Raw genomic sequence first — 27,397 nt, forward strand, 5'->3', positions numbered from 1 at the left:
CAGTGTCATATTTAACAGCAGCATATTCCCGGAAAGGGACCAAAGAGAAGAGACCCAGCCCACCCACCACCAAGTGGTCCTTTTATTAATTTACAAATTGATTTTATGCAGATGAACAAGTGTTGTAATTTTGAGTGTGTACTTGTAATTGTTGTCATGTTCTCTAAATGGGTAGAAGCCTACCCATGTCGGAAAGTTGATGCTACCATGGTAGCCAAGATTTTATTATAAGAGATGTGATCTGTAGATATGGGATCCTCACAAGACTGTCCAGTGATAGAGGTTCACATTTCACAGGTAAAAATTGTTCAGGAACTTTGATAAGCGCTCCAGATCAACCATCATTTCCACTGTCCCTACCACCCACAGTCTGCGGGGACAGTGGAGAGGCAACATGGAACTTTGAAAAAACAAACTAGCCAAGATATGTGGAGACAGGCCTGAAGTGGCCTGATGCACTTCCACTAGCTCTTATAGCCATGAGGTCCACTCCCCAGAGGAGAAATGTACTTTCCCCACACAAGATAGTTGAAGGGAGACCAATGAGATTGCCTGTCTCTCCAACTATCATTGACACAGATGGACTAGATAACGAGAGCAGCCAGGGTTGTGCATTCACAGGTGAAAGCTGTGAATCTCTTCTCTGAGACTGTTGTAACGTCATTTCTGCCTGACTGTCACTATCTATGTTTACATTCTTGTGCCCTATAAAAGATGGTCCTCTGTCCTTCAGAGCGGGGAGAGACTTGATTGAGACCTAAGCCTGGTGTTGTGTTGTCATTTATTGTCAGAGGTCTGGTTTTCTCTCCCAATCTGCAGATTGATAAATACTTATTAAAATCCAGAACTCAACTGATCTTAGTCACTCCGTTTATGAAGAGACGGACAAAACACTTTCTTCATCAACCGCCACAAACAGCCCACAAATAGCGGATCATGAAGGCTGGCCAGGGTGGATAGGGGGCTTTGGGGGCAGCACACAGGGTTTACTGGGATTCCAGACGCAGGGGAACATCTTCCAGGGGATTCCACATGCAAGGGATTTTTTTTGCAGACAGCCAAACCTTCTGTTAAGGGCGGAAACTAGGAGGATGTCTCCGTTGGCTTGAAGCTGGTTCGCAGAACAGATTGCCGGACCTGTCTCCGGGTTCTCACGAAGTGTATTGCTGATGGCACAGTCATGTCTCTATCCTCCTCTAGAAACAATGGTGGCTGGAACCCAAACAGGCACTGGACAGGAGACATACCAGTTGATGAGACATTGGACAGGGGGTGGTGCCCGGAGGAGAGGCTGACTGTGTCTACTATGAGGTTTGTAATATAATTTGAGGATGTATGTACAATGAATGTGGGTTTTAATGGTGGTTTAATAGTAGCTTACAGTTGGTAGTTAAGGAGTTGCGTCAAGCGAATGATTCTAAGATTCTTGATACAATGGAGATTATTTCTTGAAGGGGGTCATCTGGAGACATAAAGTCTGGGTGGTTTAAGATATTTATGACCTTTTGCTGTTGAGACCTTTTGTAGTTCATAATCCATTGTGGAGAAAAGTGAAGTAATTGTATGTATAATTAATAAGCTAGTGTTTAGAATGACCCCACAAAGGACAGTTGAACGTTTTGGATGGTCAACTTCTAGAGTTTTATGACTTCCTGACTTGGAGAGAAATGCAGCATGAGAGTTCTTATCACCTGGGGGGAAGGTATATCAGGTTCTGAGGCTGCGTTGTTTCAACTGTGATGTATTGTCTTTGGAGAATGAGACTGAGACGCTGTTTGGGCGTGCGCTACTTCTGATTATCTGATTCATGACCAGGTGGTTTTGTGTATAGATTGGTTTACAATGTTATATTGCGTCATACTTCAAATAAACATTAACTTCACCCAACTTCATCTTAATGATTGATTCTCTTAAAAACGTCCATGACAGGTTGCAGAAGGCCCGCCACACCAGGGAGAACTGTTACCTTCAGATTTTGGCAGGCCTGTTATAAAGTCCATAAAGAGAGGAGACCTGGGGTGACTAGAAATTGGGAGAGGAAGAAGCAACCCTTGAGGACGTTGACATTGGTCCTTGCTTTAGACGCATACTGAACAGGCTGCCACAAAAGACCAGGGGCCTCATGTATAAACATTGCGTACGCACGAAAAGCTTGCGTACGCTGGTTTTCACGCACACGGTGTGATGTATAAAAATGTACTTGACGTAAGAATGTGCAGGCCATCACGGAAACCTTTGAGCAGATGTGAGAATGTGCGGACCGTCCACAAAGTCTTGTCTGGCTTTTACAAAATACCTCAGGAAATGCATACCTTATAGCTGGCATGCTGTTACAATGCGCCACCACTCGTTTCTTAATTTCGAGTTTTACATCAGACCATTTCTTCATAATTTCTGCCATGTTCCGGTTCTCCAAACCCACAGCATTTACGGCCATATGATAATAATAATTGTATTTGTAATGCACTTTATATTTAACTACATCTCAAAGTGCTACATGTAAAACAAAAAAAGAAAGGTCGCAATTAGTGAATTAGAGTTTTCCCACTCCGCCGACTTTCTTTTGTGATGACAGGCCGCCAAACAGGACACATTTTCTCGCCTCCACCTATGTTGTGACAACCTCAATCTCACAGTCTGTGAATGTTTTCTTTTTTGCGTGTTTAACCATTTTCCCGTATTCCTTCGAATAAACGCTGCAGCGTTTATTAAACAAGGTTCATTTTTGGTGCTGCGTTTATTTGAGGGCGGCGTTTATTTGAAGAAATACGGTAATTAAGACAAAGAAATTACCTCAGGAGCGCATTTATAGGCCATTTGCAAATTCATTTATGGGAGGAGGCAAGGCGGGGTCAGTGGCTCGTTCATGTGCGGTCAATCTCACATTGATCAAATCAAATTTATTTGTATAGCCCTTTTTACACGCAAGCATGTCACAGAGGGCTTCACATACGCCCATAGAACTGCCCCTCAACCAACCTAAACCCTCAAGGAAGACAAGGAAAAACTCCCAGAAAAACTCCCAACGGGAGAAAAAATGGAAGAAACCTTGGGAGGAGCAATTCAGAGAGGGATCCCCTCCTCCAGAGACGGTTGGCAAGAGAGAGGAGCAGAACACAAGCTAAACATAGTCATACAGTGTCAATGGGTTTGTCAATGGGTTTTGAAACACCAAAAATCCATTGTTCGGCTTTATAGACGTTGGATGGGACCTGGAAACTCGCTGTTGGCCGTCATGGAGGCTGGTTTCCGGTTGACGACCTGGTCCAGCGTTGGTAGACCGACGACAAGGCAGGTCCTGACAGCTCAGACCCCCCATACCACAGGGGATGTGTGGGGGGGATTGATTGTGATTTATAAAGGAAAGGTGCGCAGGACCTGGCGTACGACCAGTTTTATGCATGTGAATATTTCTGTGCATAGGTACTTTTCAAGTTTTGGCTGTACGCCATCTTCTGGTATGAAAGCTGCACATCAGGGGCCTCATTTTACACATGAGGCCCCTGATGTCCTTTTCCCTCTCTGCCGCCAGATTGTCTTCTTAAGACTCAAAGGTCCTGTGGGATCAGGGATGTGCCGTAAGGTGTGAAGAGTGGCCCCACTGGAAAAATTGGGGGTACGAGATGATCTGCAGGTCCCGTACCAGGACCTGGATCCTGCTGAAGTGACCACATTAAGACCACAGTCTAAATGCCCCAGCAAACTGTGGCCACAATCCAAGAACTGTGAAGTATGGGGCTCCTATCTTCCAGAGTTGGACACTTGGAACACCCTGGAAAGGGTGTCAGGCTTCCCGTTCTTGGTGTCAGACGGACAAGAGATGGGGTCAAAATTACTGAAGAAGAGTACCCATTGACCCTGACAAGGATTCAAGCACTTAGCTTGTTGGAGATATTCCAAGATCTTGTGGTCAGTCCACACTAGAAATTGGTGTTGGGACCGCTACAGCCAATGTCGCCATTCTAAAAGGGCCAGCTAGAAATTCCCAGCCCCCAACATCATATCTGGCCTCAGTAGGAGATAAGAGACGAGAATAAAAGGCGCAAGAGTGCAATTTACCACTGAGCGCTGGGATAGGATGACTCCAATGCCTACATCCGAAACATCCACCTAAAAAAATAATCAGTGTGATTAATCAGGTAATGTCAGGATGGATGCAGATGAGAAACTTCGTGAGCAGGTGAAAGGCCTCCTCTCCACTTTAGGAATCCAGACTCTTGGTTAGGGGAAATATAGGGGCAGTCACTGAAATGAAGTTCCTGATGAACTGCCTGTAGAAGTTTGCAAATCCGAAGAAACTCTGAACCTCTTTAACCTTGAGATGCATGAGTTCTAAATATTTCCGATGGTCCCCACAGTGTCAGTTATTTTTCTGAAACAGAACGTTTTAGTTAGCTTCCGTTACCTAGTTACCTAGCATAATACTTGTAGCACTGTTACTACCATGCTAGTGTTACTTGTTAACCTCCTCATTAGTACATTTTGAAGCCATACTATAGCGTTTGTCATATAATTTTTGTCTATCGAAAAATATTCAGTTGGGATGTCGAAATTGCATATGTGCAACTTTACGCTGTGAGACCCACATTCGAACAATCACATCTGTGCAACGCTACTCCTTAACGAGCTAACTACGTAGGAAAGGCTACCCGAAAACGGCTTGGATTTTCTTTGGATTCTTCATTAACCACTGTAGGACTCATCTCAAATCTGAAAGAAAGAGAAAATCTGTATTTCATCCAAGTAGACAAAGGCAAAGTTGTTAATCATATGAGGACATCATTAATGAGCACTGGAAACACTGAGGATGCATTATCAAGGCCAAAAGGCATGACTTGGTACTCATAGTGCCCTTTTGGAGTCTTGAATTCTGTCTTCCATATCACCTTCTCAAATTCAGAGATGGTAGGCATTCCACAGGTTGAGTTTAATGAAAACTGTGGCACCCTGGAGCCAGTCAAATGCAGTAGACATTAAGATGGAAGCGATTGCGGATGGTGATCTTATTTAGGCAACAATATTCAATGCAGGGTTTAAGTCTGCCATTCTTATTTCCCACGACAAAAAAACAACAAAGAAGTGGAAGGTTGAAAGAATCCAGAGGCCAAGGCTTCCTTAATGTACTCTCTAGAGTCATGTTCTGGCAGTGACAAAAAGAAGATTTGCCAACTTGGAAGGATAGTTCTAGGCAATAACCTAATGCTGCAATCATAGGGTCTGTGAGGGGAAAACATGGTGCTTTTCTTGCTGGAGACTTATTTTCTAGTCCAAATATTCGACAGGAACTTGGGATAACTGAAAAATCAACAGGCTCAGTAGGTTGAGGGAAATGACTTGATAAGAGGCAGGTAGCATGGCAGGTTGGGCCCCGCTCCAGAATTGTTTCGACAGTCCAATCAATGGGTCGTTGTGATGGAGCCAGGAGAAACCCAGAACTACAGGAAACTTAAGAATCAATGCAGTGTAGAGAGATCTCTTTTTGGTGAATCTCTTCCTGAAGGCACAGAGGAATGGTACTGAGGGTCACTTTGCCTTCACCTAGAACGGCCATCGAGAGTTATGCCAGGAAGAGGTGCACCTGCAGTCTACGGGCAACGTTGATGTCCATAAAACTCCCTGCTGCACCAGAATCGACTAAAACTTGGAAAGGGTGTCACTGTGCTCCTCAAGCTAGAGTAAATGGAAGTTAGACTCCTGCACCAGGGAAATCGGGAGGACAAGTAGCCCTTGTTACATCTCTCACCATGTTTGACGGAATTAGCCTATTTCCAGTAGCTCTGGGCCTCATTTTAAGCATTGTAAGCCTAAGTAAATCCATCTTACGATTGAACCTAGTTTTGATGTCCACTTCCCAAAGCCGTCGTAACTTAAGTAGTACTTTAAAATGCTCGTAGATGAACAGATGCTCTGGAGTATTCGTAGATTGCTAAGTGCATCTTAAGTAAAGAGACTCCGTGGACACCAGCAGGCCAACCTAAAACTATGCTACATGGATGCATAAAGATAGTTAAAAATTAAATAAAAATAATGATTTTTATTATAGGTTATGTATCTATATGTTTCTTCTTTTTTTTACATAAATTAAGCTCAAACTGGGATACTTTTAAATGAACTAGGCTTGGTTATCTTTCATCAAAAAGAGTGCAAATCACGCTGATTGTAAAGTCATGACACTTGCTGCATACATCATATGTGAACTATTTTTAACAACCACATAGCCCACAATATAAATTGAAAACGATAGTAAGGATTATGATAAAAGTAAACCGTTTTGTGTACCTACAGTACATTATTTTAGTGTACCACAACAGATTATTTTGGTTAAACTTTATTTATTGTGTCTTGCGACAGAACAATCACATATCCGAACCCCATGAAAACGGACAGCGTGTTGTTAAGTAGTACTTAAGAGATATGTACACACATTCTTGTTACGAGCATGTTTGGGAAACACACATTTTTTTTCTCCTTTAAATCACTTGTAGAAAACGCTCTTAACAACTAAGATCAACTGTTAATGGGAAACGATGACCAGGACAGGAAGCTCGGAAATTGTATTTCTTACCACAGTAAAGACAACATCCTTCCCTTCTGTGGCGAACCCATTCGGACTGAGGTAAGTGAGTCCCTCCAACTTGCACATGCTCCTTATCCTTAGGAAGAATGGGGTTTGAACACCAGAATGAGACTGGACTTCATTGTGCCACCAGGAGTGAGTCTGGTCCCGCCGACACTCACAGACACAGTTGTCAAGCTGGACAGCCTGGGAAACAAGATACTCAAGATCCTTGAGGTAACCTGCCGAGGCCAATCTGTCCTTCAGAACATCTGAAAGACTGGAGGAAGGTGGAGCTGAGGGCCTTCTGATTCCATCCACTCAGAAGCATAATCTTCTATGCTGCTTTTTCCCATGTGGAGGTGTAAGAGCTGTGTGGATGCCTTCTGACCTGCCGCTGACTGGTCAAAAATGTGCAGCATCTCTGTGGTAAAAGTTTATTGTCCAAACTTTCTGGGCCCTGCTTACCCAAGATACAGGAGCCCAGGCCTTGCCAGTTAAAAGGGTGATTATGCACAGTACCAGTCAAAAGTTTGGACACAAAAACTTGTCCAAACTTTTAATTGGTACTGTAGGTGATAGAATGTATTTCTGTCTGGAGGCGGGCAGGCCAAAAAGAGAGGCACAATACTGAATAAAGTTTATTAGGCGACGTCGGATCACGTGACTTCCCCACTTCAGAGTGGTCAACATGAGTGAAGAACATGTCTCTCAGATGGCCTTCGTGTATGGCCGGACAGTACAAATATTGTAACCACAAAACATGCCCTTAAACAGCACAAATTCCACGAATGATGCACATGGGAAATGGCCCACCGGTGATAGCCATAACTCATCATTCGTACTATTCTTTGCGTCATGCTTTCTCCGCAGATTGAACAGAGCACATTCCAAAATCAGTGTCTTGCCAGGGACCTGCTGCGCAACTTCTTGACCCCAGCTAGGGACAACCTGACATAGAAAATCTGCACATCAGTAGGGTATCCAAGATCAATCAGACAGGAACACAGAGGGTTGTAAGCTGGGTCAAAAAACCTCAACACCTCATGAGAATCCAGGGGACCAGGAAGCTGTGGCTCAGCACTTGGAGACTGGGAGAGCACAAAAGGTAAAGCAATTAAGTGCAGTGTAGCTGACGGTAGCAGAGTAGCGGAGGGTGATGTAGCAAGCTCTGGAGCTGCAGCCAAGCTCTGCACAGCTGCTGAAGCATTTGCTCATGTCTGGCAACTACTTCCTACTGCTTCCTGTTGCCTGGTGAGGGCTTGCCCGTGTGTCCAAAGTAACACCATAGCTGTGGAGAGCAGCTATCCCTTACGGAAGGAAAATATATTGCAGTATATTGGAAAATATCATTTGATACATTAGGCAATATATGTCCATATATGGGATTTAATATTTATATTGTACGGAAATACATGGGATAATATATTGATGATAAATATATTACAAATATATATATATATATATATATATTATAAACTATAATATATATTCATGTAATATATTGTAATATATTGCAGCAATGATTGCCGTTTTCCATATATTGAAACATATTCAACATGAATATATAATATATGTGTTTATATATCCCAAAATATATGCAATTTTATATCTATAAATACCACCATAATGTATTCCGATTTATATGGGAAAATGTATTGGTAATATATGTAAATATATAGTGTCACATGTATGTTTAATATATGGTAGAATATATTTGAATTATATGTAAAAAATATAGCTGCAAGCAGCAATGGCGAATTCCTCCTTAAAAATGGCAGAATATTGTAAAATTGACATAATAGATAGTTACACTGGGATTACCCAGAAAACCAGAAAAAAAAGAAAAAAAAAGTCTATGTTTGGAGTTGAACCTGGAACCCTTCGATTACTAGCACAATCTCTTATCCAATTGAGCCATTCCAAGATCTAAACTTTGCAATGTTCAGTTACTGAATAATAAATTAAGACGTTTCTCCTATGGCAATCATAGTCACATTTGGTCCAAGCTCAAACAGCTCTAATTCAGTCATATTTTCACATATTAAAATGAAACTTTGCAGGGTACTTCAGGGGGAAGTCACCTTAAAGCCTATTCCTGACGGGGGAATCCTAATTACACATGCATTGTACAATATATCTTTCCATATAATTTTACATATATTTAGAGATATTCTACCATATATGAAGCACATATGTGACACTATATCTTTCCATATATTAACCATAAATTAACCATATAAAGCGGCATACATTATGGTGGTTATTTATGAATACATCATTGCATATATTTTGGGATATATAACCACATATATTCATGTTCTATATATTGCAATATATGGAAAACAGCAATCTTTGCTGTATTCTGTAATATATTGCAATATATTACATGAATATATATATTAGAGTTTAAAATATATTAGTAATATATTTATCATCAATATATCATCCCATGTATTTCCATATATAATATATTGGTCAATGTAATGAAAAATAATATATTACAATATATTAAAATGTATTTCAAATCATATATTGGTAAATATATTTTCTTTCCGTAAGGGATGATACGCTCAGAATCAGAACTAGAAGTTGCAGATGAGATCTTGCTGAGCATCAATGGCCTACTCTTTTGGGATCAAACCAAGAACACACAAACCACACAAATACCCATTCAAAGGCTGATATTAACCAAAAAAGACCACCAGTGGTCAATAAAGTCAAAACCATGACACCCGACAACTTTCCACTCAATTGTTTTTCCTCTCCTCTTTTCCTGTTCTTTTTCCAAACCTCCCTCGTTCCTCTGTGTCTTCGGTTTCCACCGCGACCCCAAGCAAAGCTCAGGAGAGCAACTGGCACACAATGTTCTGTGTGTCTAGAAAGCTGGCCGGAGAGCTGGCCTGAGCCTGCATGCCTTCAACATAGACAGTCAACTTCCAGCTAAATATATACTCTCAAACACACACTTGTCAACAGATACAGACAGACACACTGGTTCACTTTCAGGGGGCCTATTTTAAGGGGTATTTTTTTGAGGTAAAGGTATTGATTCAAACGTCTTATTGAAAAGGATATGATGATTTTGAAAGTTTGCTTTGGTTAAGCTTGTCTTGATTGGTTAGGATGATGTTTTATAAACCTATACAAAGGTTACATTGTTCAAACAAACCTCATCTGGTTGGAATGAATAGTCTACAAGTCTACAAGGAACAGATTCTCGTTTCTTTTGTGTGCAGGCCTGTGTGTGTGTTTATGTGTGAGTGTATGAACATTGATTTGTGACTAAACCGTAACACTATGCATACCTGTACCTGATCATGCAAGTACATGTATGTGTGTATGTAAGAATGTCTGATTGTGTGTGTGTACCTGTGTTGAGTGTGTATTCATGTATGTGTGTGGGTCTGTGTTGCGTGTGTATTCATGTATGTGTGTGGGTTTGTGTGCTCATGCATGTGTTTGTGCTGTGTGTCTGTTCATGCATGTAGTGTGTGTTGTGTATGTGTATACCGTATATGCATACGTGTGCTATGTATTCATGAATGTGTGTGTTCATGAATGTGTGGTGGTATTCATGAATGTGTGTGTGTGTACACCTGCCCCCCATCCACCTGCTGGCATCCTCCTCCTGTTCCAGCCTCCTCCCCAGCAGACGTGCGATGGGGGTGAAGCTGTTGCTCATCCTGTAGATGTCTCCGCTGCAACCCCCCAGGATGGAACTGTGTCGCTCTGTCAGGCCCCTCACCTCCAGCAGCAGGCCATGGTGCAGGCTGTGCTCCATGCTGCCCAGCAGGGACACCAGATAGGCCAGGGAGCTGCGTGCCTGGGCCTGGATGGAGGCGGGGGGATGGAGACAGGTTAAGATAACTGTAAGAACCGGGGGGTGAGACTGAGTGACACATTTGCATGCAAGCACACACACACACATACTCAACACCAGCTCACTTGTAATCCACCCCATTCAGGAACGAAGTGAAGGCCTGATAACAAATTGTCAGTAATTAGGACTAATATCTTAATATCTGTTTATTTGTGTGTCCAATATATCTGTGTCAGACTATCAAGAGTATTTATTTGACAGGTCCTGAGCCAGCGGACATGTATGTTCTGGTAACAAGCCCTCATTAACACTCTGGCCTTCATAAATATGTTTGAGGCTAACATCAGTGTTTCTTCTCTCCATATGGTTTCACTCAACCTCTTATTAAAGTTTTGAAGGTGAAATTGGACATGGGGTTCAAACTTGGGAGAAATTCTTCAGGGACTGATTAGATGATAATACATAATGAGATGATTATAGGAAGGAGTGCAGCGAGACAACTCGTCCCTCCACTGCCTCTGCACCTCAATTTTGTTATCCCTTACGAAAGGAAAATATATTGCAGTATATTGGAAAATATGATGTGATATATTAGGCAATATATGTCCATATATGGGATTTAATAATTATATTGTACGGAAATACATGGGATAATGTATTGATGATAAATATATTACTAATTTATTATAAACTATAATATATATTCATGTAATATATTGAAATATATTGCAGAATACAGCAATGATTGCCGTTTTCCCTATATTGCAACATATTCAACATGAATATATAATATATGTGTTTATATATCCCAAAATATATGCAATTTTATATCTATAAATACCACCATAATGTATTCCGATTTATATGGGAAGATGTATTTGTAATATATGTAAATATATAGTGTCACATGTATGTTTAATATATGGTAGAATATATTTGAATTATATGTAAAAAAAAATATAGCTGCAAGCAGGAATGGCAAATTACTCCTTCAAAATGGCAAAATATTTTAAAATTGACATAATAGATAGTTACACGGGGATTACCCAGAAAACTAGAAACTGTTTTGTAAAAAAATAAAATAAATGCCAAGGTCTGGAGTTGAACCTGGAACCCTTCAATTACTAGCACAACCTCTCATCCAATTGAGCCATTCCAAGATCTAGAATCTGCAGTGTTCAGTTACTAAATAACAAAAGAAGACGTTTTGACGTATGGCAATCATAGTCACATTTGGTCCAAGCTCAAACAGCTCTAATTCAGGCATATATAAATAAATGTCAATCTTATGGTATTTACGTTTTTGGGGGCAAATTTTCACTTAGCAGGTGGTACTGTTTGACCCGGGATTCCGTTTGAAATACTGCCGTTGACAACCTTATTAGAATACCCTGTAGATGGCTGAGTGGTTAGGGAATCAGGCTATTAATCAGAAGTTTGCCAGTTCGATCCCCGGAAGCACAAAACTGAAGCTGTGTCCTTGGGCAAGGCAATTCACCCTACTTGCCTCGGGGTATGTCCCTGTACTTACTGTAAGTCACTGGATAAGATCGTCTGCTAAATGACTAAATGTAAAAATCACCATATATGTCTGTACATTGTATGTGCATGTTCTCATATATGTACACATGCATTGTACAATATATCTTTCCATATAATTTTACATATATTTGAAATATATTCTACCATATATGAAGCATACATGTGACACTATATCTTTACAAAAATTACCCATACATTTTCCCATATAAAGCGGCATAGATTATGGTGGTTATTTATGAATACATAATTGCATATATTTTGGGATATGTAACCACATATATTATATATTCATGTTCCATATATTGCAATATATGGAAAACAGCAATCATTGATGTATTCTGCAATATATTGCAATATATTACATGAATATATAATATACTTTATAATATATTAGTAATATATTTATCATCAATATATCGTCCCATGTATTTCCATATATAATATATTGGTCAATGTAGTGGAAAATAATATATTAACAATATATTAAAATGTATTTCAAATCATATATTGGTAAATATATTTTCTTTCCGTAAGAGATCCTCCTCCCTCTCTTTTTCCAATTGCATCCATCTCTTTCTATCTTGCCAGTCCATCTGTCAAACTTTTGTGACAACAAAATATAAGCCCGACCGCTCAACCTATGGAAGGAAGGAGTTGAGCAAAAGGGTGTTGATCTTGAACAAAACCCGCAGCCCTTGTGCTCTCATATGGTTCCAACCACAGCTGTTCTTGTAGGGTCATTCAGACAACTGTGCAGATAAATCATAATGGGCTGACAGGCTGAAAGGCAGCCAGACCAAGGAGCACCTAATGGTTATGTGCCTTTCAGAGCCCTTGGGAAGGACAAGGAAGAATGCCTCTATCTACATACTGTATCTGGGGCAACTCCTGTCAGGTTTAACCTGGCTAGGCTGTTGATGGTCTGTTGCTAGACTGTTGCTAGGTCATGAGTGGAGAAGCTGGGCGGTGGGGGGGGGCTCCCTCACAAGTTCTCCACAGAACTGACAAGACATGCAACATGGTGCTCACCCATAGACCACAAAGAACAAAGCTCACAGACAGAGCTTTGTTCAAGATCATCATCAGGTTCACTTAAAAGAATCAGGTGTTGGTGCTAGACTAGAACTAAAGCCCAAACACTTACCATGTTTGACTCCGTAGTTACATACAACTATCCAGCAGCCTTGGATGGATCGTCCTGGCAACGCTATGAGAGACTGAGGGCCTCATTTACTAACATTGCGACCACAGCTTAATCTGCGCCTTTGCCCAATTGCAAATAGCGCACAGTGTATTTCCGCATTTTGCATGGTATTTATCAAATGAGATCCTCGTTGGGCAATCAGCGCCTTACTCCGCCCTTTAGTGTTAATTAGCGCGCCGTTAAAAGACGGGAGAAAGAAAGCAAAAGAAGGTTCAAAGAACAGGAGATAGACAAATTGGTTGACAAAGTTACAGCTAAGATTAACAAGGAAGAAAGGTTACAAGGAAGAAATACACCTCTCCTCCCATCTCTTTGCGGCACACACCCACTTTCCCTTTTTACTCAAGTGCGCTGCCTTTGTAAATACGGTTTTATGTCTTTACCAGACCAGACTGTATTTTATGCCTGAAATGGGCGCAATCCTGTTAGTAAATGAGGCCCTGAGAGTGCTGTTGTGTTTGATTAGGAAGGGTCTTGTTTCAGACAGAGGAGCTGTAAAAAGGTTTTCAAAGTCCCACCCTGGGACTGGCAGAGTGTTAGACAGTATAAACCTCAAATCGGGACCAGGATTCAGTCCTCTGGACTGAACACAAATTTCCTGCGAGACACCAACCGATTTAGTCCATTGCCTCCAATCACTCCACACAAAACCTCCAAACCGATCTGGTTCATCAGTTTCAGTGTGTCTTTGTGTTTGTCAGTGTAACCTCCTGTGTGTTAGCATTTCAATTGTTTCCTAGCAGGGGAAAGCATAATGCTGCACCAGTTGTAAGCCAAAGCCTTTAAAAATAACGTAATGATTTTTTTTCGTTATGGTTCTCTCTTTTTATCAGCCTTGTGTTTGTTCTGCTCCTCTTGGCTGCTCTAATTACAGTCCAGCACACTGATCTGGCTGCTCCCTCCACGGACCTGGCACGCGGGCTCCAGGACTCTGCTAACAAGACCCATGGTAGAGGAACAGAACACTGTGTGTGTGTCATGCTCCATATTCTGTTCTCTGACCGAATCTGTGGAAATCTAGGCAATGTTTGGAAGCATAAAAGGCTAATGTGGTCACCTTGTCTTGTCTTTGCAGCCCATTCTGCATTGTCAAAGTTTGGACACTGTAGGGGGCAGGTGGATGGCAGGAGGCACATTCTGTTGTCAATAGCAAAAGAATTATTGGCTAACACCTAAAACAGGACAGTGTGTGTGCATGTGTGTCTTTGTGTGTGTGCATGCGTGCATGTTTCTGTAAAGAGGATCCTAGGATCGTCTGAATCCCAATACTCTGTCTTACCCCTTACCCGTAGCCCTTAGTTTACCCCTAGCCCTTGTCACTCGAAACTGAGGGGTAATGTCTAGGGGTGAAAACATACACCTATAAAATGAGACACCATTTTGTTACAGTTATGCATATAGATGTTACCAAAGCAAGTAGTGTTATGCACTGATATCAAACTAAATTTGCTGCTTATGGAGTTTAGTTAAAACTGTTGACATGCATGGAGCCATTCAAGGCTAGTCAGAGAAATGCAGGACTGTTGTGCAAATCAGCAATGTAACATTAGTGTAATGCAGAACACACAGACAGACCACGGTACTACACTCTTCTCCTACCCCCGACAAGAGAAAGAGGTTTTCCCCCTTTCTTATCAGGAGAAGCTTCAAAGCTTATGGCTTTGGGGTCAGCTTTGGGGTCAGCATGGGGTCAGAAAGGTAGGCCACATGGCCCACAGTATCAGACAAAGGACTCTAAGGAAGAACTAACTTTCCTGGATTTATAAAACATTCCCCAAGGACTACATGGGTCATGAACAATGACAGTAGTTGATGTGTTATAATGTGTGCTTTTCTATTTGTTTAGAATGTTGTTTCATTGATTTTTGATTATAACTTAAAATTCAGATAATTGTATCATACTAACCGAACCATTTATGAATGTTGCATTGTTATAGTTTGAAGTATAAGCAATACATGGACATTTGAAATAACTGAACTCAAAGTTACCAACCATTTTACACGTAGAAATAATAAAGAATAGACGCCGCATTGGCTGCTAGGCGCGAGAATGTGTCCGCCATCTTGGACAGGGCCAATTCCTTGTTGTGTAGCATCAGAATAAACAAGATGCCAGCAATGTGCAGCATATTCTTGCTCAATTTGGCGGACAATCGCAAACAGGGCTCTGGCGATTACTTTTCACAAGTAATATTTAACACTACCGTACTATTTGTTGTATTTTGTGAAAATAATAACCATGTCCTGTATCATAGCTACATGTATGACCTTTGCAGCAAAGCAAACTGCGTGAAAATCTGTTTGGTATTCAGTTCGGTATGATTAATTAAATGCGCTGACAGCTCATTGCCACAGCCAAACAGATTACACTGAGTGGAGCGGTTGCCCGTTCGTAGATGGCGCCCTACGGCCCAAATTTCCCGAGAGACTGGGACCCCTCATGCTGTCCTGCTGTTCTCTCTCTCACTCTCCATCTCCTACGCCCTCCTTTGCCCCCCCCCCCCCCCATCATCCTCAGTGACAGGACCCAGGTTATGAAAGAGAGTAGAGGAAAAGCTGAGAAGAGAAGAAGTTTTCAGCATTGAACTGGAGATGGCTGTTCTCTCTGTCTTGATTAACCTGTGTGTGCCATGGTTGCCTAGTGCCCCAGCTCTACAAGGTCAAGGCCTCATAAACACGCAACTCACCATGAACTCTGCGCTGCTAGAGGGGAGAGAACCATGGATCAACGCCAATGTGTGTGTGTGTGCACAAATTCATTAATGTCTGTTCAAACCTGTCTGTGTCAATGTGTGTCTGTATGAGTGAGTCTGTGCAAGGTTGTGTGTGTGTGTGTGTGTATACACAAGTGGGTGTGTGCAAGTGCGTGTGTTATGGTAACCAGGGAGCTCACTCAGGCTTTGACCTTGTATACAGACTCACCAGGGTGAGTGAATGAGACAACCCTAGAAAACTGTCGGCAAACAGTGTTCACACCCAACAGCACGCTCCAGTTACTTTACTAATTACTCTCTAGCAGGGAGTATTTTGGTGGGGTAGGGGAAAGGAGGCAGCCCTGAGGAGATCCGGTGCTGATGGACTGGGAGTCAGAGACTTGTGTTCCCTGATTATCGCACTGCTTCCTGTCAGACAGGAAGTCTGTGATCCACCTGCAGGTGGAGTCAGGCACCTTCAGCTGGGAGAGCTTGGCCTGAAGCAGGGCGGGGATGATGGTATTGAAGGCAGAGTTGAAATCCACAAACAGGATCCTGGCATAGGATGCTGGGGAGTCCAGGTGCCGTAGGGTGAAGTGGAGGGCCATGTTAACTGCGTCGTCCACAGACCTGTTGGCTTTGTAGGCAAACTGCAGGGGGTCCAGGAAAGGGTCTGTGATGGATTTGAGGTGTGCCCGCAGCAGGTGCTCAAAATACTTTATTACCACAGAGGTCAGGGTGACGGGTCTGTAGTCCTGTTGGCCTTAGCTTTTTGGGCACAGTGACTGTAGACAGGCTGGTACATGGCATGTCTCCAGGGAGGTGTTAAAGATGTTGGTAAACACCGGAGACAGCTGGTCAGCGCAGTGCTTGAGGGTGGCAGGAGGCAAGTCCGGCCCAGCTGCTCTACTTTTCTGCCTCTTGAAAAGTCTGTTCTTCACCCTCCTCAATGGAAAGAGTCGTCACAGTAGAGGGGGGGAGGCCTCATGGGTGGGAAGGGGTAGTTCAGAACAGTCCAATTGTCTTTCATATCTGCATTAGAACTCATTCAGGTCGTTGGCCAGGCAGAAGTCGTTTGTGGAGTGGGGGGCTCTGGGCTTGTAGTTGGTGATCTGCCTAAACCCTCTCCAGATTAAGTTCAGCTGGATGAATGGACCATTAAGTCATCCAAGTAAGCGCAACAATCAGGAACGTCAGCCAAAACCAGGTTGACTAGGCGCTGGAAGGTAGCTGGAGTGTTACGCATACCGAAGGCCATCACTGTGTATTGCATGAAACTGTCAGGTGTCACAGGACCACCGGCGTTCTATACATTATGCCTCTTATTACTAGCCTGACGTTGTAATACTCATAATTTTCTGGTCAGATTATGAGTCTGAGAAACCTCCGTTGGGCTGTGAGTATGGGGCGTGTTTCAACGGAACTCGTAAAACAAATGCATCTTCGCTTAATTGGATAGACCTACAACCAATCAGAGCAACGTAATATGTTGTTTGTTGAAAACAAATTCAACCCAAGCGCTCTTTGGTGACATGGTTGATTACGTTACTGTTGATCATCTGTCCATCATCATATAAAGCCCGCCCTGACAATTTGATTGGTCCGAACAGCTCCTGTTTGGATGTAGTTTGTCCCCAACCGAGGTTCTCCAGACCCAACTTCCCAACCCAAAATGTTTTGTTGTGGGCGGGGCTAAGTTGGGCTGGCAGCCAGGCTAGCTTATTACACGGCTACTTGCCAAAAAAAATTACTTAACACAGTGTATCTTTCTACAATTTATTTTTTACCATTCGTAGGGTTGATCAGCAGAGAAATAGTTCCTTACCTCATTAGGTTAAGGACAAGGAAATACAGAAATAAATGTACACAGTAATAAAGAAATACAGAAATAAATGTACACAGAAATAAATAAAAACAAAAATAAAGAAATACCGAAATAAATGGCCATGTAAATAAATAAATACACAATTAATATTTTTTCATACATTTATTGTATATATGTAATTTAAAAAAAATATATAAATACATTTATTTACACCTTTTTTAATTTATTCATTTATTTTAAATTTTGGCAGGTTTGGTCCTCCATAGGACGACAAGTAGGCAAGATATCCATGCATTCGAACAATCAATGTTATCCATGCTAGCTGTCTGACACCTAGGCATACGACATTATACAATCGCATATTCATGTTTGCTGCTATACTGTACATGCATGCAATTTGTCTGAAAACAACAGACCAACCTAAAGACAGAAACCTATGGTTGGTGCTAGTCACAGCTGATAATAATCGGTATGGCAACACACAGCAAGTTTCCCAGAATAGCTAGCTAAACTGGAAGCGACAGAGGGCAACCCAGGGCACATGTACAATATTATTTTGACTTTTCAATACGGGCTGTTCTTCACGTGTTAACTTGTAGGAAATTATAGCTGTAATAACAGTTGCCAGATATTGATTAAATAGCTATGTGGAGGCTGATTTTAAACGCATTTGAGTATTTGATTAAATAGCAACTCACCGAAATCGATCAACGCTAGCGTTACGTACATCTTATGCGTTATGTAGATTTTTACTATAAAACTGAGAGCTACATTAACAGCAAAGTTTGTTTACCTGCAACAACGAACTGAATAAAATATATCAAATCTTACATGTAACTATACAAAAGTCACCAGAAATACATACCTTTTTAGCATTGCATACACCCCACCGCTTGGATGGTTAGGCCAGCGAGGTGAAGGGATCTTTCATTTTCAGCGCCAAACGGGAGCACATGCCCACTTGGTGTCTCATAATTTTGACTTAGTATCTCATAATTATGATTTGCGTATCTCATAATTATGACTTAGTATTGTGGAAGAAATTTAGATTTCCTGTGTGCTTACATTATTCACTAATCAAGAGAACTAGTCATTGGATACTAGTTAGTATGTTCTCATGTAAGCTTGCTATTAATAAGAGTAGATTGTGTCTATGTGTCAGGGTTAATAGATGTTTGAGATCAGGAGAAAGTACTGGCTAAATGGTCCTTGTCATGACTACAAGGAGAGCTCCAACTATGTGTTGGGAGCTGTGAATCTCTTTCTCTGAGACTGTTGTAACGTCATTTCTGCCTGACTGTCACTATCTATGTTTACAATCTTGTGCCCTATAAAAGATGGTCCTCTGTCCTTCAGAGTGGAGAGAGACTTGATTGAGACCTAAGCCTGGTGTTGTGTTGTCATTTATTGTCAGAGGTCTGGTTTTCTCTTCCAATCTGCAGATTGATAAATACTTATTAAAATCCAGAACTCAACTGAACTTAGTCACTCCGTTTATGAAGAGACGGACAAAACACTTTCTTCATCAGTATCTCATAATTATTACTTGTGTATCTCATAATTATGACTTAAATTGTCCCCTTTTTTTACTAGCGGAAATGGGCTTCCATATGATTTGGACAACAAGAGAGAATAATTAATTCATGCTTGGCAAACAACAACCGGCTGAATGGAGATTCAAACTCCTGGTTGCATGTGGTTGCAAGTCAGCCTCTCTATCCTCTCTGCTACACATGAACTGTTGAGTTTACATGCATATAAAAGGGCAGGTAATAGTTCTGGTCTGCTTTGGGACGTTTGAGCAGCTGTAATTGTCATGTTTTGACATATCAAGGTGAAATTGTTCATGGTTCTTCAGAATTATGTCATCCTGTTTAACGAAACAGATAATCAGAATTATGACAGGCCCAACAGCTCTGGCTGGGTTTGAACCTATGACCTTGCAGAAACAAGGTCTGGGAAGAACAAACGATTGGAGAGAAAAAGAGGGAAAGTCAACATGAAAACAAGCTGTGTCCCTGACAGACACCTCAAACTGTCCCCTACCCTGTGTGATACAGACAGTCCGGCACTGTAACTGGTTCTCTTCACAAACGACTCCATCACATGACCACCAAAAACACCATAGCAACCCTGGTGACGCTTCTCGGTGTGTCACGGGTTCTCCAGACAGATGTAGCCTGAGGTCGGGAGTTCAGTCATATGGGACTGAAAGTGCAAGCTGTGAGACTGACTGGCTAAACTCAATCCCTATTACTTCCAGTTCATTATGTGTGCTGGGAAGACCTGCCCGGACTAGAACCAGTCACAATAGCCTCCGTTGTTGTCTCTCCCTTTGAGACAGCCTGAGTGCTGTCTCTGTAATGCTTTTCCTAGCACCAAAAACGCACACATCTGTACTTCCTGTGCTTCCCGTTTTCTGGCTTTTTTCTTCATCTCTCTTTCTATTGCTGTCTTTATTTGTTTCATGTTACACTGAAACACAGTGGAAAAGAGGCATACACACAAACGCTTTGGACGTAGAAGTGTCTGATTGTATCTGTAAGTGTGTGTAAGGAGAAATGAGAATTTTAATAAGTATGTGCTGATTCATTTAACTGTGTGCGCACTGCTAGTGTGTATGAGTACAGGGTGATAGACTCAGGGTTGCCCAATCTGTCAGACAGTTTCCTGTGTTTGAGTATAAGAGTGTGTGTGTGTGTGTAAGATTGTGTGTGTGTGACCTGATGTCTTGCTGACTGCTCTACATCATCAAAGCAGCCATTTCTGATGACTTGGCTTGTTTTCTCTTTATGTGAGGGAGAACATAGGTTGAACAAATGTACATGTTGTGCTCTCTCTTCCACACTCCCCAAGTCTCTGGAGTGCCATATAGCATTACCACATGGAGGAATTTGGAAATTTCTTGTGAGTAATGTATTTTCAGAATGTTTCCTGACAACGCGCAATGTTCCTGGGTTTTTAGGCTGTTCCTGACACATCAGTTACACACACTCACGAGAGGATGTTGCTCAGCGACCATCTGGATCAGTCTCAACAGGTGTTTTTGCTCAGGGGACTCCAGCTGTGACATCATGGCGGTCAGGTTGCCAAGGTGACGGTGGATGGCGTCTGGCTGTTTGGGGTAGACTGACGGCAGCACACGTAAAAGCATGTGGTTACCTAGGCAAAAGAGGAGAAGTAATTAGGTAATGTAGGTTTACTTGTGAGTTTGTGCATTTAGGTCCTCCAAAGATACAACTTTGGAATTGATGACTTTATTTAAAGTTGCTTTTAAAATAATTCAAGTGGAAAAGTAATTGAATTCAAGTTGAAAAGTATTTTTTGCTGCATGACTTGGTAATAACCACATGCTCACCAGAATCCAAACGACCAAAATCCCCAACATTGCCCAACACACATCTAAACCAGCTTGCGGATGTTGTGATTGTAAAACAATGGCTGTTTCATCTTAGACTCGAAGCTTCATGTCCAATGTTAAAACAAAGCATTTGAATGCTTCTTTTGTTCATTTTTTTGTGTGTGGATAGCTTAGGAACCAGAGAAATCTGCCAGCTCATTTGCTTGGCAGATGGGTCTGGCCCCCCTCCCATTCAAACAGATTTCCCTCCAACCAGAATCTGGTAGGGATAATCACAACCATTTATCTGAGATGAAGTGGGTTTAGTACAATGACTGTACAGAGGAGTGCCATTGAGGGATTTTTGTAAACAACCAAGATGCAATTTCGCTGCCGTAAAAGTGATTTTTGCAAACAACCAAAAAGAAATTTTGGTGCTGTGATTGGTTGCATCTATCCAAATCTATCCAATTATATCCAGAGACATTTTAGTCTGTGTCTTTTAATAACAGCCATTGGAAATCGCAAATGAATTGAGAAGTTCCAGACTAATATGCATTTGTGAATTGTTTGGGCGATTCCAGCTAGCATGTGGTGGCATCCTTCCAAAATCGAGAGTGATGGAGCTTTACCGCAGCAAAGGTTTATGAGTATAAATGACTGAAATACGGTGGTGATAAATGATGGTGAAGAAGTGCGCCTGATAAATCCAGTGCCAGCTAAACCACTATGACTCAACATGTTTTCATGTTGTTTATGCTCCTTTTATGTCCCTGATTGAGACATGTTGGGTTGAGTCAGGCGGCTATCTGGTTCAAACAGTCAATCAGCTGAGACATCTGTAAGTTAGATGGCCTTGCTCCTCTGGAGAGGGAAAGGGATGGAGATAGAGGGAGAGAGAGAAGGACGTATGGAGAAAGAGAGAATCGTGGAGGACAGGGAAGAGAGTTTGGATGGGGAGCAAGTGGGATGGAGAGATGAAAGGAGGGATAGAGAGAGAATTGCAGATATATAGGAGGGTGAGAACAGATTAAGACAGATAATGCAGTTATATGTTTCAGTTTGTGATGAAATGGAAACCAATCGGTCCATCATCACATTCACTAACTACCATAGTTACAACACTATCTGCCAATAAAGTTGATTAAATATAGTTGACTTGATAGGAACAAGACAGGAAGCAAGGAAACCTAAAGAGAGAGAGAAATAGAGTGTGTGTGTGTGTGTATGTGTATGGGAGGCAGAGGAAAAGGTTCCCATACAAAGTGGTCTATTCTGCCTCATATGGAAACAATTCAATTGTTCCTGTAAAGGTGATTATAAATGAAACCCAGTCACACACACACACACACACATAGAAACATCCCAAGACAGACACAAAGTCACACTACTTTTTATAAAATCTTATGGAATGCACTATTTCGCCATGCCTTCTCATTGGCCAGAAGGCAGATGGTGCCACAGCGATGAGAAATAATAAACACGTTTGAAAACAGGAAGTGTTGGTGGCCACGCCAGCCACACAGCTGTGGTGGAGCGACAAGGTGAGAAGTATTAAATGTGTATCTGTATTAAATGCTGAAAAAAGACCCCTGGTAATCCAGTAACCCACCTAACATGCATTTACATCACATACCCATGGTACATTTACATTTATGCATTTATCCAAAGCGACTTCCAAGAGAGAGCTTTACAAAAGAGCATAGGTCACTGATTATAACGAGGTAGTCCCAAACATTGCAAGCCGCCAAAACATGAAGCATACATTGTGAAAAAACTAAACAAGTGCCAAAGGGAAGACCCATAAGAGCATGCAGTTACAAGTTACAAATTAAAACAACATGAACCACAAAAAGTGCAAGACTGTACCTGTAGAAGAATAATCAACAGTAAAATATTTCACAGCGAGTACAAGAGTTAACTTTGTTATAACTAACCTACAAGAGCAACAAGTCATTCAATAAAAGTCATTGTGATCCTGGAGGAAACTAACATCAGGTCTAGCCAAGCATTCTGAAGTGCCGTTATACTCCCGAAACAAGTGTCTTGAGGCTTTTCTTGAAGGTGGGGAGACAGTCAATGTCCCTGATGGAGGTGGGGAGCTGGTTCCACCATTGGGGGGCCAGGCAGGAGATGAGATTGTGTTGGGACCATCTTGAGCAGTGGGACCACCAGGCGGTTGTCTAAAGAAGAACGTAGGTGACGGGTGGGGGTGTAAGGTTGCAGGAGAGACTTGATGTAGTCGGGTGCAGTCCCGTTCACTGCTCGGAAGGTCAGTACCAGGGTCTTGAATCTGATACGGGCGTTGATGGGTAGCCAGTGGAGAAAGATGAGGAGCGGGGCCCTAAAGAAAGAGAGAGGGCAGGTTGAGAAGATCTGGATAGGTAGTGAAGGTTAGAAGTTGACCGTATATACTTTGTGACATATCTACGTCTACGGGTAGGGTAATGAACAGGAATGCTCTGGAAAAACACATGCTAGCTATGAAAATGTTCTAGGTAGAATATAATATAAATAGGGTGATACTAGACTCCCGCAGGTAGACTCCCTGTCTTTGTTCAACCGAGTCTTCATGCACTGAGGCTGGCAGGCGAGGCTGCCTCTGTAGTGCCTGCCGCCTTAAATATGCAAGGCGCAGCTGACAATGACCCTAATTATGTAAACAAAGCCAGGGTCTCACGCGGCGGTGATCACCTTAACAGTCGATCTCTAGCTAGCTACTTAATGGCCTGGATAGCTGCTGTCTCTCAGCTCAACCCAGACACAAGATTTAGCAACAACACTGCAAAATACTACAAGTTAAAGTCACTTACTTAGTCAGGACACAGTCACGATGCACACTCATGAAGCACTAAAACACTATTCGCTCTAAATCTGATTACGGAAGTCAGGGATATTTAGCCACTTTCAGTCAAGTCAAACATTGACCATTGATGCAGGGTTCGACATAAGCGATGGCCCGGGGCCAGTAAAAAGTAACGTTGGGACAGTTAAATAACAACTCACTGGCCCGATCGGGCCACTGCAAATTATTGATTGAAAAAAATGTTTTCGCATCGTAAAAGTTAACATCCTTCATATGTTTTGCTATCTGCTAAATGCACTTTGCAGCTCGTGGGGCGCACATTTGGCAAATCAAGAGTTGAGTGAGTGACGAGTGGTTGTCAAATTGTAATTCTCTAATCTCGATCAATTTTTTAAGAACTGGCGCGAGACAAAAGTGAAGATGAGCGCAAAGTAGAGCTATGAGTTCAAACGGAAGCAACTTTTTTTATGGAGCTAAGATGCACTAAGATGCATGTGTCGTCTGTCGTATGTTCCCGTCTAAAGCAGACAAAAGTGGATCTTTTTTACACAGGCACCGACAATTTTCGAAAACAATCCCTGACCAGCCATGCTAGCAGGCAGCACCTGGTTTGCGTGACAGTTAAGCGGATGGTTGACAATCTATCTTCCAGGCCGTTGACCATGCTGGTTAGGAATTTAAATGCAGATGCCCATCGTGTTATTGCACGATTTATAACAACGGCATATCACGTAATTAAGATGGACAGACGTTCGCCTTGTTCCCCCCGGCTATTGAACTGCAGCAGAAGAATGGTGTCGACTTGGGTACTTAGTATCATACTGATGTAATGCAATGGAATCTTTTATAAATTAGCGTTGAGGGACCAGAGGTTTCAGTTTCAGCCAGACAGTCGTGCAGAGATGGCTGTCAGCAGGGAATAGAGCACGTCATTTTTTAGGTTAAAAGTTAATTGTTTTGCTGACTATTACCGTAATATTTTTTATCACTAGAAATGTGATTTCATAATTGTTCTTTTTATATCCAAGATGTGTTTAATAAATGGTTAAACATATTAACAGAATAACATAACTTATAAGTCTTTGGTTTTGTTGTAACAATGATAAATGACAACTTTTGGAGGGGGGGCCAGTAAAAATGGCCTTGGGGCCAGTAAGTTTCAAACCCACTGGCCCGTGGGGCCAGTCGCAATTTTTTTTTATGTTGAACCCTGATTGATGTTGACTTTGTTGCAAAACTGTTTAGGCACACCAACAGTAGGAAGAGCCCAGGCCCTGATAAGATCTGTGGCAAAGTACTAAAGACTTGTGCTGATCAGCTCTGCAATGTTTTTAGGTTATTTTTATGAAATCTCTGGAGTTACAAAAGATTCCAAAAATCTGGAAACACACAATTATTGTCCCTGTCGCTAAGTGTTCGAAACCAAAGTCCTTAAATGATTTTAGACCGGTAGCACTTACATCTTTACTTATAAAGGTTTTAGAGAAAGTGGTAGGACGGGCTGTTAGGCAGCAGATCCAGGGTTCTCTGGATCCTCTGCAGTTTGCTTATAGAGCTGGTAGGGGTGTGGAGGATGCCTCTCTGATGCTGCTGAACAGCTTGTATCATCACCTTGAGGGCCCACTAACTCATGCCAGACTTCTGTTTATTGATTTTTCTTCTGCTTTTAACACTATTCAACCACACTTGCTAGTAGAGAAACTTATTTTTGACTTCTATCTTGATATGAATATCATTTGATTGATCTTAGACTTTATTACAGAAAGATCACAGTGTGAGAGTTAATGGCATCCTTTCAGACAAGCTCCATTCATCCACTGGCTCACCCCAAGGTTGTGTACTCTCTCCCCTTCTTTATATTCTGTACACAAATAGTTGCCAGAGTAAGTTTGAGAATAGACACATCATAAAGTTTGCAGATGACACGGTCATAGTCAGCTTGCTGAAGGGAGGAGCTTGCTATGTCTTGAGAAAAATGAACTATTTTAAGGTATGCACCAAAATGATGACGCTGTTTCATAGAACTTTTATTGAGTCAGTTCTGACATTTTGTGTGGTGGTATGGTTTGGTAATCTGAATCTGTCTAATAAGAACAAGCTTGATCGGCTTGTCAGCGTGGCCAGTAAAGTCATTGGGGTAAACCAAGTCCAGCTCTCTGAGCTTTATGTTCGGCAGGTCGCAAGGAAGAAGAACCAGTCCATATTGGCTTCAACTGACCATCCCCTGAAGGGGGAGTTTGAGCTCTTGCCTTCAGGAATAAGATATGGAGCTCCCACACACAGAACAAAAAGATTTGGGGACTCTTTTGGGAGGCTAAATGTGCATAAATTAATGGCATGAAGTTTTTATGGACAGAATTTATTCTGGGTTTTCAATATTAAGTGATCCTTGTACTGTATTGTACTGTATTGTGTGTTGTCTTGTGTGGTGTCAGGTATGCTGTTCATGTAGTATTTTATGATGGATTGAATGTGTTTTAATAACTGTCTACAAGCAAATTTCCCCTAGTGGGATCAATAAAATTGACTTGACTTCAAGAATGACCCTAATTATGTAAACAAAGCCAGGGTCTCACACGGCAGTGATCACCCTAACAGTCAATCTGTAGCTAGCTACTTATGGTAGACACTGCTTAGCAGAAACTAATTTTTGCGTGGATTTAGCACTAGTGTTGTTTTTGGCAGCCTGTTTTAATTTTAGTTTTAGTCTAGTCTTTGTGTCAAGCTCTCATTTGAGTTTTTATTCATTTTAGTCACGTTCCTACTCTTTTTAGTCTAGTCAAGTTTCAATCAACTAAAAGTCTGAGCATTTTAGTCTTATTTTAGTTAGACTTACCCATTACTATTTTCGTCTAGTTTTAATTGACAAAAACCGATGACATTTTAGTCTAGTTTAAGTAAATGAAAATTGTATTTTAGTCTCTTTTAAATCTAATTGTCATCAGTAATAATATATGACACCACAGCTGCCCTGCTAATGCATGCAGAGTATGTGTTTGATGTGATGCTAGTTCTAAAAGAAAGATAGGTACTTCCACACTTAATGCTCATGCGCGCAGCACGCAAGCAAAAAATGTGGGCCTTTTTTTCAGCACAAAATAGTTTTTTGAGCTTTATGTAAAATAAACATCGCAGTTATTTCATTGGTAAAACCTTGTCTAGTGAAGTTGATGTATTTTTGTCTCCATTTTTTCAGACTCACCCTTTCATTTCTTAGCCTGGTTTTCCATCTTTATTCTTCTCCCGGTGCTCCCGAAGGCCAGTCTGCTACTTCGGGGCTGTGCCGCGGTTGTGGATTTTCAAGTCATTTCATTTTAGATTCTCGTGCTGTCAGGGGGTGCTGCAGCACCCTTAGCACCCCTAGTTCCCACGGCCATGCATATGTATGTATTTATTTAAACAAGTTTGAAGCTCATGATTTGTACCCAATGTTTGTAGTTGAACTTGTACCTCTGTTGACGTGTCTGGCTCTGGCACAAGCGTTCTTTTAGAACGTGATTTGTCAAGATCTGAGGTAAGTCACAAAGTGATAGGGTCATTACTCTGATACTGACGCTTTCTCTGTCAGTGGTAGAGTACCGGGCAGGCTACATGCGAGAAGTAGCAGC

At 41.7% G+C, this 27,397-nt stretch overlaps 1 protein-coding gene across 1 annotated transcript in view; it reads right to left on the minus strand.

The window, feature by feature from the left end:
• Positions 1-7,592: 7,592 nt before the first annotated feature.
• The window catches only part of LOC146256951 (ventricular zone-expressed PH domain-containing protein-like), a 45,150-nt gene continuing 25,345 nt past the window's right edge, over positions 7,593-27,397 (minus strand). Inside the window, exons 3-6 of the mRNA XM_084674684.1 lie at positions 20,626-20,805; positions 13,715-13,788; positions 10,171-10,382; positions 7,593-7,647 (exon numbers count right to left, since the gene is read on the minus strand). Of these exons, the coding sequence (XP_084530810.1) occupies positions 7,593-7,647; positions 10,171-10,382; positions 13,715-13,788; positions 20,626-20,805 (521 nt within the window). The remainder of the gene's footprint in view (positions 7,648-10,170; positions 10,383-13,714; positions 13,789-20,625; positions 20,806-27,397) is intronic.

Source organism: Hypomesus nipponensis, chromosome 15 (assembly GCF_054491055.1).
Source record: "Hypomesus nipponensis isolate SF chromosome 15, ASM5449105v1, whole genome shotgun sequence".
Lineage (NCBI taxonomy): Eukaryota > Metazoa > Chordata > Actinopteri > Osmeriformes > Osmeridae > Hypomesus > Hypomesus nipponensis.